Raw genomic sequence first — 12297 nt, forward strand, 5'->3', positions numbered from 1 at the left:
GTCCAAACTGTCTTCCTTATATCAGCTGCATGAGCTACAGCCTCTAAGAGGTAGAGTGTCATATGCATTGTTAATGTATACTGAGCGAGACATATTTTGGGCTTTTCTGAAGAGGTGTTATATATCTGTCAAGGGTGCAACGGATACACACTCAGCTGCGAACACTTTTTCCCAAAAGTGTCCAGTCTGCCTCCTCTCCCTTCTCTTTGTCTTTCTTTCAGGCAGACCTTCCATACGCAAGCAGAAGCATATGTATTCCTGCAAAAACAACAATAAAATTTGACAATTCAGAGAGGGATGATTGCTTTGGAACATCCACTCTGCATAGATGTCATATATGGTATTGGCAGGCCATACATAGAGGCATGAAATACCATACGAAGTGCACATAATTTCTATGGATGTGTGGATGTGCAGTCCTCAGAACATGATCTCTAGCTTATGTTCTTAGATAGCCAGCTAACCCCCAGCTTCAGATACCAGATAAACTCAGTTCTTGATTATCCAAACATTTATTAGAATGATGAACAATTCAACACTCACTGTAATGAGAAAGCACCAAGAGTGGCCACACGGATTTAAGATCCTGAAACAGCTGTGATAGTTTCTCTGGAAGCCCAGTTAGTCTGAGAGAGGCAATTTGCAGCTGTGATAGAGACTGCGGGTGAATGAATGGTGAAAATGATGCTGCTTCAGGAGCTTGAAGAAGCATTCACAATGAGCTTTTACCCTTAAAGAGCCTTTTCCCCAACTGAAAATCCCTCTAGGTAATAAATTATCCCAGACTACTTTGGGTCAAGGGACCAATAGAAGGGGAGAAGAACACAGAGAAGGGGCAGACAGGAATACAGATGATTAAGAAATTCAAAACATTCAAAAGGTAGCCAATGATTATCAGTCAGGATAAAGAATTGCAGAAAATCTAAGCTAAGCAAATTTACATTTCATTTGATAAATATCTCAAAATGATACGGGGTGGCGGTGGAATAAGAAACATATTGGCGACAGAACAATGGAATAATACAGTGATTAATTATACTTTTTGAATATTTTGTTCATTTTGCAGGCATCCATTCATACTGATGTAAAAATATCTGTAGATACGCATGTGTCTGAGCTAACTGAACCTGATTTACGCACTCGACTATACTACTGTGGAGGATTAGATCAACCAGAAAGATTAAAACAGATATTGACCAGTGGATTCTCCATACAAGGTATGGATACATCAGAACTTGGTCAGATTGAAGGGTTTTGGTGACTGAAATCTCAGTTCTAATCCTGACTTAAGGTGTCTGGGAAAACTTTTTAGCTAGTACAAATTTTGTTAAAACAAAATAATTAAGATTCTTCTTTTTCATTCATATTTTTGTCCAGTATCTAAAACCATATGAATCTTTTAGGTTTGTGGGATTTTTTTGGCAAGAGTTGTTTTAGCAGTTTCCTCTGCTTCTAGCCCAGTCAGAGTCAGTTTCTATTGGACTACGGTAGTACATAAGCCTACATTTGCAATTGCTCAGTATTTTTGCCCTCATTTTTATAAATTCCCCAGAGTTGCCTATGCATCTAAGTGACAATCATTAGCCGAAGAAGGAAATTTAGATTTAATTTAAAGTGCTATATGAATTCATAAGTAAAAAAGATTTACTTGATTTATTTTATATATTAAATGTTGCTAAATGATATACAATATATTGTTTTGGCATTTTTCCTATCTATAGCCCACAACATTTGATCCCAGCCTCTCCGGAAATCATGTCCAAAGTGCTGTAGGATTCCTTGCTAGCCCAATGGTTGGAGGGGTACCTCCTGTTTGATATACCCTCATCAACCATTGTTGGCCAGCAAGGGTCTACACCAGAGCTTTCCAAAGTGTGTGTCGCGACACTTTACTGTGTCGCCTGCAGTGTGCCGGTGTGTCGCGCAAGCCCGGTGCACGTGACACACCGGCAAGGGGGAGCCAATGCGGCCGCCGGTGGACCTCATCCCACTGGCGGCTGAGCAGTGAAGTTTTGCTCGGCTGGGCTGGGCTGTGCCGAGGACGCACAGCAGGAAGATCGGAAGGGCCTGGTGAAGCTCACGTCACCACGACCCGAAGAAAAAGTCACGTCTAAACGTGCAGGTGCTCCTCCTCCTTCCTGCCCACGCGGCCCCGGAAGACAAATGTTGCCGGAGCCGCACGGGCAGGAAGGAGATGGAGCATCTGCCACGTGCAGAAGAGGAGCAGCGGACTGAGAAGAGGAGGAGGCCCGGTAGCAGGGTCCCCACCGTGGATTGGCACGCGAAGATCAGGGCCGCCGCTGCCGCGGATCGGCCCGTGAAGATCAGGGCCGCCGCTGCCGCGGATCGGCCCATGAAGATCAGGACCACCCCGGATCGGCTAGTGAAGATCAGAGCCGCTGCAGAGCCCATCCTGCAGCGACCTGTGAAGAGGAGGCCCAGAGGTAAGAGAGAGGCGGAGGGCCCGTAGAATGCGTGTATGAGATGAGTTGAGAGATTGTGTGTCTGTGCATGCATGAGATGAGTTGAGAGATTGTGTGCTTGTATGAGATGGCAAAAGAAAGAGAGAGAGGGGAGTCTGCCTTTAGTGTGTGCATGTGTATGAATGGGAGTCTGCCTGGGGGTGTATGTGTGTGAATGCATGGGTGCCTACCTGAGGGTGTGTCTGTGTATGAGAATGTATGGGTGTCTTCCTGGGGTTTGTATGTGTGAGAATAGGTGCCTGCCTGTGTGTGGTGTATGTGCCTGCCTGGGGTCTGTGTGTGTGAGAATGAATGTGTGCATGCCTGGGGGATAGTGAGTGAGTGAGTGGTGTGAAAATGAATGGGAGCCTGCCTGGGGGTCAGTTTCAGTGTGTGTGAATGACTGGGAGCTTGCCTGGGTGTGTGTGTTTGTATGAGAATGATTGGGAACTTGCCTGGGTGTGTGTGTTTGTGTGTATGTGAGGGAGCCAGAGAGTGTGAGAGCATGAGTGTGTATGAGAAAATCCAGGGGAGTAAGAGTTTGTGTGGGGGGTGTGTGTGGAGGGGGAGAGAGTGTCTTAGAGCCTGAGAGTGTGTCAGTGTCTGTGAGAGCGAGAGGTTATGGTGGGTATAAGAGTATGAATGTGTATGTATGTGACAGTGTATGCGTGAGAGAGAATGGACATGTGAGTATGTGTGAGAGAGAGAGGATAACCTCCTAATCCTCTGGACAGCAGGGGCTTTTTAAAATCCTTATTAGTTTTAATTATTGGGTGTTGTTTGATATATGTGCTGTTTTGAAATATTTTATTGGTGTTTGGGAAATTGTAAAAAATGTATATGATTTTAATTAATAGAAATTCTATTTATCAGTAGTTTTAAAATATTCTTTTATTAGTATGGTTTTACTATTATAACTGATGCTTTATGTTTCTTGACAAAAACTAACCAGACTCTGTGTATTACCAATGGAAAAACAGAACCACCATTCCTCATAAGACAAATAAAATCAAGAAACATAAAGCATCAGTTATAATAGTAAAACCATACTAATAAAAGAATATTTTAAAACTACTGATAAATAGAATTTCTATTAATTAAAATCATATACATTTTTTACAATTTCCCAAACACCAATAAAATATTTCAAAACAGCACAGCTCATGGTGCTGTCTCCTTTCCCTATTATCAGCTGCTTCAATTGCTCGGGGGCCGATGCTGCTGTCGCCGCTGCTATTTTTTCACACGGCACGGCTCTTTCTTCTTCCCGCGCATCACTTCCTGATCCGGTTCAAAGGGGGGGGGGGGGGGGGGCGGGAAGAAGAAAAGGCCAGCCGCGGATGCCACAGCTTTTTTTTTTTTTTTTTGCACCGCTGCCGTTCCCGCTGGGCTTGAACGTGCTGATAGCCCAGCGGCAACGGCAGTGCGGTGCGCGAGAAGGAGAAAGCCGTGCCGCATGAAAAAATAGCAGCGGCGACAGCAGCATCGGCCCCCGAGCAATTGAAGCAGCTGATAATAGGGAAAGGAGACAGCACCATGAGCCTCCCGCGGCCGATGGGATTCTTCTTTCTTGGCCTGCGGGGGCTGCTGCTACTATTTGTGCTTGGGGGGGCGGGGGAGAGGAAGTGAGTGAGAGAGAGAAAAGCAGCCAGCCAGCCAGCCTGTGTGTAAGTGAGAGAATGCATTTGATTGAGAGCATGTGTGTGATTGAGAGAAACTGGTCAGAGAGCAGGTGTGCCCTATATGTCGATACCCGGCGTATAAGATGACCCCCGACTTTTGAGAAGATTTTCTTGGGTTAAAAAGTTGTCTTATACGCCGGAAAATACTCTTGTCACATAACTCTTTAGCCAGAAGTCTACTTGAAAAGTTAATTTATTTATTTAGCATTTTTTATATACCGAGGTATAGCAGAGTTGCCTTCACTCCGGTTTACATACAGAAACAACATGTTACATAGAACGATGTATGAAGATTACAATTTAAAATTAACGATGATAAATACAACAGGAGAATGTATAACAAGATAACATAGGATAGAACCCTGAATAGATGTACAAATATCTCATGAAGCATTGAAGGGCATCTGTGTCATTGTAACAGGGAGAATGAAAAAATGGCAGAATATATAAAAGAATTTTAGAGTCATTGAGTGCTATCTTTAAAGGATTGGCTGAGAAGCCAGGGTTTTAAGTCTTTTTTGAAGGATTTTAAGTTATCTTGATTGGTGAGGCAATGAGGAAGCGAGTTCCAGAGCTTAGGGCCTATGATGGAAAAGGCTCTGTTTCTGGTGGAGGATAATTTAGCCTGTGGAAGAGAGGGAATCACTAGATTAATTTTGCTGGCGGTTCGTGTAGTACGTTGGGAGCAATGGATGTGAATGATGTCATCAAAGGCACTTTAACCACTTGGTGTGGTTCATCTATAATGAACATTATTTTTTGCTGCAGGTGCCAGGCCCAGAGAATAGACAGTGTACATGTAACTCTTGTCTGGTCTTAGGTGGAGTAACACAAATGACCTCACAAGAGAGAACACGGGGACCTTTACATTTGTCATCACTCCACCTAAAAGGCAGGCATTTCAATAGCTTTTTAATGTATTAGAGATGAAAATATATGTTATGTACTTGCAGCCTCCTAGAACACAATGTCATCCAGGAAAGTCTGTGTGACAACAAAGGAGTCAAGGAGCTGTGGAATATAGAGAGTACACTACTGCTTAAGAGCAGAAAGTGATGAGGCCTACTGTTGCTTGTAACCAGGTGGTCTGTTCATACTCCCTACCACACCTGCATTGCCTTTGGTTGTTAATATGTAGATTGTTAGTTGCTAAGTCTCATCAATGTGTTAGTACTATCCCTTATTGGTGTACATTGTTGAAATACTTGCTTCCACTACCTTTTAAATAATGTACACATATTTGTATGTAACTCAACATGCATGCTTCCAACTTAGCTCCTTATTCAACCTCAGATGCGCCGGGTCCATGTCATGGTAGGAAACTGCCACGATCCTGGACGAAGAGAAACCACTACTTAAGGTACAGGGTGGGGTAACGGGTGGGGTGGGAGAATGAGGGGGCCCACAGATATAAATATTTTAAAAAGTAAAGCTGGAATGTGAGCGGTGAGTGGGGAGAGGGAAGAGGCTGGCATCAACCCCCAGTCCTTATATTTTTTAAACATTTCTGATTTGGGCTCTTTAGTAGGAGGCAATAGGGTTGATCCATGAAGTTTGGGTTGGGGGGGGGGGAAAATCCTAGTTGGGGTATGTAGGTCCACATATTTTTTCAATAGGTTTGCCACTTCATCAGATATCTTTTGAAGATATCCTGCTAAATGGCTAGGTATCTGGCCACACAAGGCCGGATAACTTTAGAACTTTTCTGAAGAAGGCCTAAAGTTATCCAGCCAACTTACCTGGTTATAGTTTAAAACTGGCTAAGGTAGCTGCATAACCTAACTCCTCCCCAAAATGCTCCCAAAACGCCTCTTTTTTTATCCAGTTAGATATTAGCCATATGATTTATCCAGCTAAATGTAGCCAAATAAGGAGCTGAATATACTAAACTTTGCCATTTAGATGGATAACTTTAAGTTATCCGTCTAAATGACTTTTGAATTTCTACTCTGGCTGTGTACTGCTGAGATAAATAAATGGAAACTACAGCAAACAATTCTTGCCTGTGTGACCTCACCGCCATGTCAGAGCCAAGGCAGGAAAAGTTGGCAAATAAACCATATAGAAGACAAATCACAGTGAATCAAATTTCTAATATAGCCTATACTGCTATCTGCATTAAATGACACTGACTTCCTCCCACTATAAACTTTGAGCATGTGTAATAAGATCCTTATTTCCTCTAGCAGTTGTCAGGGAAAGACTTGTGCTGAGAAGCTCTCTCAGAGTTTAAAAAAAGCTTTAAAAGTTTTGGATTTGGCACTCTCTGGCTGCTTCTGATCTTTTCTATGCTGCAGTAGTTTAATTCTCACTATGCCAGAAAGGGAGGGAGTGCACTGCTGATTTTTCTCTGCACTAGGGGATGGTTGGGGGGAGACAAGTGGAGGATGTTGCAACTAGTAGTAGTGTTTTTTGTCTCCAGACATTAGTGAGGTGAGCAGCCAATGCACGCAGAAACTGAAAAGAAGAGTCATACTAAGCTGCCAGTGTTTTTGGTACCCTTAGTATTTAACTTTTTTTTTGTGTGTGCAGTTAGTCAACACTAGTGCACACAGCACATATGTATAATATATATTAGAGATGTGAATCATTTTTGAACGATTAAAATTATCGTCAGATAATTTTAAAATCGTCCTAAATCGTTAGAGTGCACGATACAATACAAATGCCCCCGATTTATCATCAGGGGCATTTGTATTGTATCGTTAAATAGGGCACAGGAATTATTTGGGGAGGGCGGGAAAACCGGCACACCAAAACAACCCCTAAACCCACCCCGACCCTTTAAAACCAATTCCTTACCCTCCCCCACCCTCCCAAACCCCCCCAAAATGTTAAATTACCTGGTGGTCCAGTGGGGGGTGTCCTGGCGCGATCTCCCGCTCTCGGGCCATCGGCGCCATTTTGGCTGCCACTAATTAAAATGGCGCCGATGGCCCGATAAAAAAAAAACCCACCCGACCCTTTAAATCGACCCCCTTAGCCTTCTCCACCCTCCCGACCCTTTTTTTTTAGGGAGGCCCGCACCACTAAAAAAAACAACCCACCCGACCCTTTAAATCGACACCACCCTCCCGACCCCCCCAAAACCTTTTTAAAATTACCTGGGGGCCTCGGGGAGAGATCCAGGGGGGTCACATTCCTCATACCCACCAGACAAAGACAACAAATATTTGGATGAGTTTGGAAGGAAAATATACCATAACTCAATGTTGAATGCCCGGATTATGCACTAGAGATGTGAATCGTGTCATCGATCATCTTAACGATCGATTTCGGCTGGGAGGGGGAGGGAATTGTATCGTCGCTGTTTGGGTTTTTAAAATATTGTGAAAATCGTTAAAATCGTGAACCGGCACACTAAAACACCCTAAAACCCACCCCGACCCTTTAAAATAAATCCCCCACCCTCCCGAACCCCCCCAAAATGCTTTAAATTACCTGGGGGTCCAGCGGGGGTCCGGAACGACCTTCTGCAATCGAATCGTGTTGTCTTCAGCCGGCGCTATTTTGCGCCGCCATTTTGCAAAATGGCGCCGGCCGTAGACAACACGATTCGACTGCAGGAGGTCGTTCCGGACCCCCGCTGGACTTTTGGCAAGTCTTGTGGGGGTCAGGAGGCCCCCCCAAGCTGGCCAAAAGTCCCTGGGGGTCCAGCGAGGGTCCGGGAGCGATCTCCTGCCGCGAATCGTTTTTCCATATGGAAAATGGCGCCGGCAGGAGATCAACTGCAGGAGGTCATTCCGGACCCCCGCTGGACTTTTGGAAAGTCTTGTGGGGGTCAGGAGGCCCCCCCAAGCTGGCCAAAAGTCCCTGGGGGTCCGGGAGCGATCTGCTGCCGCGAATCGTTTTTCGACCCCCCACCTCTCCCTGTTCCCCACCGGGATCAGCCTACCTGCGCAATCCCGGGGTCCGGCGTCCGGGCGGCGGTGGGAGGAGCTCCCCCAGCAGGGCGAGCGCTTCGGGAGGGCCGGGGCATGCGTCAGGGGCGCACGGTGATGTCATCGCGCCAGCACGTAGCGACGCGAGACCTCGGGCCTCAAATACCAAGCGAGCGCCGGGCCAGGCCCTTTTCGGCTGGCCGGCGATTCGCGGCAGCAGATCGCTCCCGGACCCCCAGGGACTTTTGGCCAGCTTGGGGGGGCCTCCTGACCCCCACAAGACTTGCCAAAAGTCCAGCGGGGGTCCGGAACGACCTCCTGCAGTCGATCTCCTGCCGGCGCCATTTTCCGTACGGAAAAACGATTCGTGGCAGGAGATCGCTCCCGGACCCCCGCTGGACCGCCAGGGACTTTTGGCCAGCTTGGGGGGGCCTCGTGACCCCCACAAGACTTGCCAAAAGTCCAGCGGGGGTCCGGAACGACCTCCTGCAGTCGAATCGTGTTGTCTATGGCCGGCGCCATTTTGCACCGCCATTTTGCAAAATGGCGACGCAAAATGGCGCCGGCTGAAGACAACACGATTCGATTGCAGGAGGTCGTTCCGGACCCCCGCTGGACCCCCAGGTAATTTAAGGCATTTTGGGGGGGTTCGGGAGGGTGGGGGATTTATTTTAAAGGGTCGGGGTGGGTTTTAGGGTGTTTTAGTGTGCCGGTTTTCCCGCCCTCCCCCTTCCCCTCCCCCTTCCCCCGATTTACGATTTTTTGACGATAAATCGGGGGAATTGTTATTGTATCGTGGCTCTAACGATTTTTGACGATTTAAAATATATCGGACGATATTTTAAATCGTCAAAAAACGATTCACATCCCTATTATGCACCATCAATTCTACATGGTACAATACCTGTATGAGTGCATACAAGCTATAAAGGGTATGCTTTCCTCCACTGCGGATCAGATACCTCCGCCTCTTCATGACATGGAAGAATGTTCTCGTCACCTTTTGAAGTCAATCTATGAAGCCTATGAAACATCGTCTAGGGCATCGGCAACAGCCATAGCAGCCCGCAGACTAGCATGGTTATGCTCAAGTTCCATATGTGAAGATTTACATGAGAAACTAACGAACCTCCCGTGTACAAGAGATAACCTGTTCGGAGAACGATTTCAGGACACAGTAGGTAAACTAAAAGAGGAAGCTCTAGCAGTTCAATCATTAACATCACATCCTAACTATTTGACCACACGTCGTTATATTGGATCTATTCGTAGGCAATCCTATGCCAGGAGACCCTACAGATCTTACCAGTCCTTTCGTACACAGACTTACCCTACGTACCAGCGTCCTGAAGTGGAAAAAAGTACTCCTTCGACATTCTGCCTAGCCCCCGCCTTACCCGGCCTCCCCCGTCGTGCCACCCTCCCAATCCTCCCCAAGAATCACGAAAACTCCTGGTGGTCCAATGGGAGGCCCAGGAGCAATCTGCCATTCCCGGGCTGTCAGCTGCCACTAACCAAAATAGCACCAGTGGCAGGCCATCCATTGCCCCTACCATGTGACAGGGACCAGCCAATGGCACCGGTAGCCCTTGTCACATGGTAGGGGCTAAAGGCCACGGTGCCATTTTCGTTAGTGGCAGCTGACGGCACGGGAGCGGCAGATAGCTCCCGGCCCCCCTGCTGGACCACCAGGAGTTTTCGTGAGTCTTGGGGGGTCAGAAGGGTGAGGGTTATTTTATTTAAATTTGAAGGGGGCAGCATGTAGTGCCTGCCTCAAGTGGAACATTGCCTTGAGCTGCCCCTGGGCACCAGCCATGTGGCGCCGCCGCTCATGGCCCCACTTGACTCGCATCCCCTAATGGGGGTGGCAGCAAGGCAAAAGGTGCCTAGGGCGCCTAATCCCCTTGCACTGGATCTGTATGCCTCTCATCTTCAGCAGCAGCACTAGATGAGTCCAACACCATCTTAGCAGACAAAGAGTTCCCCATCTGTGCCCTCATAGAGAGGTGAGCCTTCTCCTGCAGTGGTGGAGGGTTGCTGGAGAATGCATCATTCCAGGTGGTATAGCCATAGGAGGATGAGACACCATTATGGGTGGTAGTGGATGCATTGAGAGAGCTTCCCACTGGGTTGGTGGCACTACAGCAGGTGGCAGAGCAATTGGAAGTGGGGGTGGTACAAATGTTGGGGAGATTGAATCCAGAGGCCCAGTGGCTTCCAGAGAGCATTCCATACAGGTTGCAGTTGGTATGATAGCATCTACTGCAGCATTTCCCTCCAGACTGCTGTCATGGCCTGCAGTTCTTTCTGAAGTATTCATCCAAGGCCCTGCATCTCTTCTCTGACACCCTGCATTTCTTCCCACACCACTTACTTCAGGCCCTGGATGTTCTGCCTTAGATCTCCTATCTGGTCTGCAACTCATTAAGGAGCAGCATGTGGCTCTCCCTGGAGTGCAAGGCACCTCTTTCTCTTTGCTACCTGAGATGCTGCCCTCTTTAAATTTCTTCTCTTCCCCCTCATCTACAGCTGGCTGGCTGGCTGTAAGTGGGCCTGGGATCCTTCTACTCTTCCTCTTTCTTCTCCTCTAACAAAACCTTGACATCAGCTTTGAGATTAGTGCCCAGTGTGATGTCAAAATGGTGTATTCTCAGGACCAACTAGTGCATTTTCTTGTATGGCTGCATATATGATTGTCATTAATTACACAAATCTTAGAGAGCCAAAATGTATATATAAAACATACAAAGTTTATTGAAAATCCCACACATATATACCTATATAGACATTAAAACTAAGCTAGCACACTCACTCATTCATATCCACAAATTAAAAAATATGTCTTTTTGAGATACAAAAAAGTACAGATGTACATTGTTATTACAAATTAATTTCACAAATGCCCATAGTTTATCATGATTGGTAAATTGCATATGTTATATATTGCCACGATTAAGTAGAGTCATTTGTTCAATGTATCCTGTGTCCGACAAAAGAAGATACAAGATCTCTTCGTTTCACCCCTTACATTCGGGGCTTCCTCAGGGACTAATATTGTTCAATTCTTTTAGATATGCTTTCACACTACGCATATAAAATCTTATCGTATATGTATCACCTCAGAACTTCCTTTAAGGCTCATGCAACACAGCGTTAATTTCTAAATACTGAACTCATCTTCCAGACGTCCATATTACACGGCGTTCCCCTTAACCGTTAAAATGTCTATCAGCTCTCACTTCTTTACAAATTTTGTAGGGAACCTGCCGACTTGCAGTCTCAAAGAAACATATTGTCTAACCGGAAGTGACGATAACACGTCACCACCCGCTGAAATGTGATTGGCCATACAAGATAATGGCACTAGACAGCCCTGAGAAAGTGCCATTTTACGTCACACTATATTGTCTGTCTCTGGGTCAACTGTCACCCTTGCAATTCAGATGACATGGGGAAAAAGGTGAGTGGGCATCCCTCCTGCCTCTCTGGAGCCCCATAGATAGGGTAAGTAGGGGCCGGAGTGGTCCCAGCCCCAAGAAGTTTTGGGGTGATGGGGCACATGGAGAACTGGGGAGGCCCAGTTTCTTTTTTTGGGGGGGGGGGAGGTCCCAGTTGGTTGGCCCCAGGGAGAGGCTCAGATCAGCTCTGGGGACGCCCAGGAGGCCTTAGGGAAGTCTTATGGGCTACCATGCACAGGTTTTTTTTTATTGTTTTCTTTCAAAATGAAATAGAAGTAAACCAATAAAATGTCATTGTTTTTTCTTCCATTTCATTTTGAAAATGTCATGAAATGAAATATGAAAGTTATTTATTTATTTATTTGTTTTTATATCCCGAGATTCAGCAAAAGCCATCACGTCGGTTTACATACAAGAATTTGAAAAATAAAAAGACAATACAATGTAACAAAATATAACAAATGAAGTAACAAAATGAGATGTGTATTACAAGATATATATATGTTAAGAATAGGAATGTGGTTAATGAATGAAGAGGGGTTGAAAAGTGGGAGAGTCATGATAGGGTGGATTAAAGAATGTAATTAAGGAAAAATAGAGGGGGGATAGTATAATGGAATATTAGGGGGAGATATATATGAAGATGGGTAATTGATTTTAAGACATTATAAATGCTTTTTTGAATAGCCACATTTTTGGTTTGTTTTTTTTAAGTTTTTGTTGTTTGTTCAAGTCTTATTTCTGTAGTTAGAGTGTTCCATAAGACTGGTCCTGCAATTGAAAAAGCACAGTCCCTTGTAAATTGATGGTGTGC

The 12297-nt window shown here is 45.7% G+C and overlaps 1 protein-coding gene across 3 annotated transcripts in view; it reads left to right on the forward strand.

Annotated features, from left to right (window-relative positions):
- The window catches only part of LOC115095247, a 392965-nt gene that overhangs the window by 281597 nt on the left and 99071 nt on the right, over nt 1–12297 (forward strand). For all 3 annotated transcript variants that reach the window (XR_003857731.1, XM_029608666.1, XM_029608667.1), the window contains one exon: nt 1067–1217. Coding sequence is in view for 2 of the 3 variants with exons in the window: in XM_029608666.1 (XP_029464526.1) it covers nt 1067–1217 (151 nt within the window). In the remaining variant the exon portion in view is untranslated. The remainder of the gene's footprint in view (nt 1–1066; nt 1218–12297) is intronic.

The sequence above is a fragment of the Rhinatrema bivittatum genome, chromosome 7 (genome assembly GCF_901001135.1).
Source record: "Rhinatrema bivittatum chromosome 7, aRhiBiv1.1, whole genome shotgun sequence".
Classification (NCBI taxonomy): domain Eukaryota; kingdom Metazoa; phylum Chordata; class Amphibia; order Gymnophiona; family Rhinatrematidae; genus Rhinatrema; species Rhinatrema bivittatum.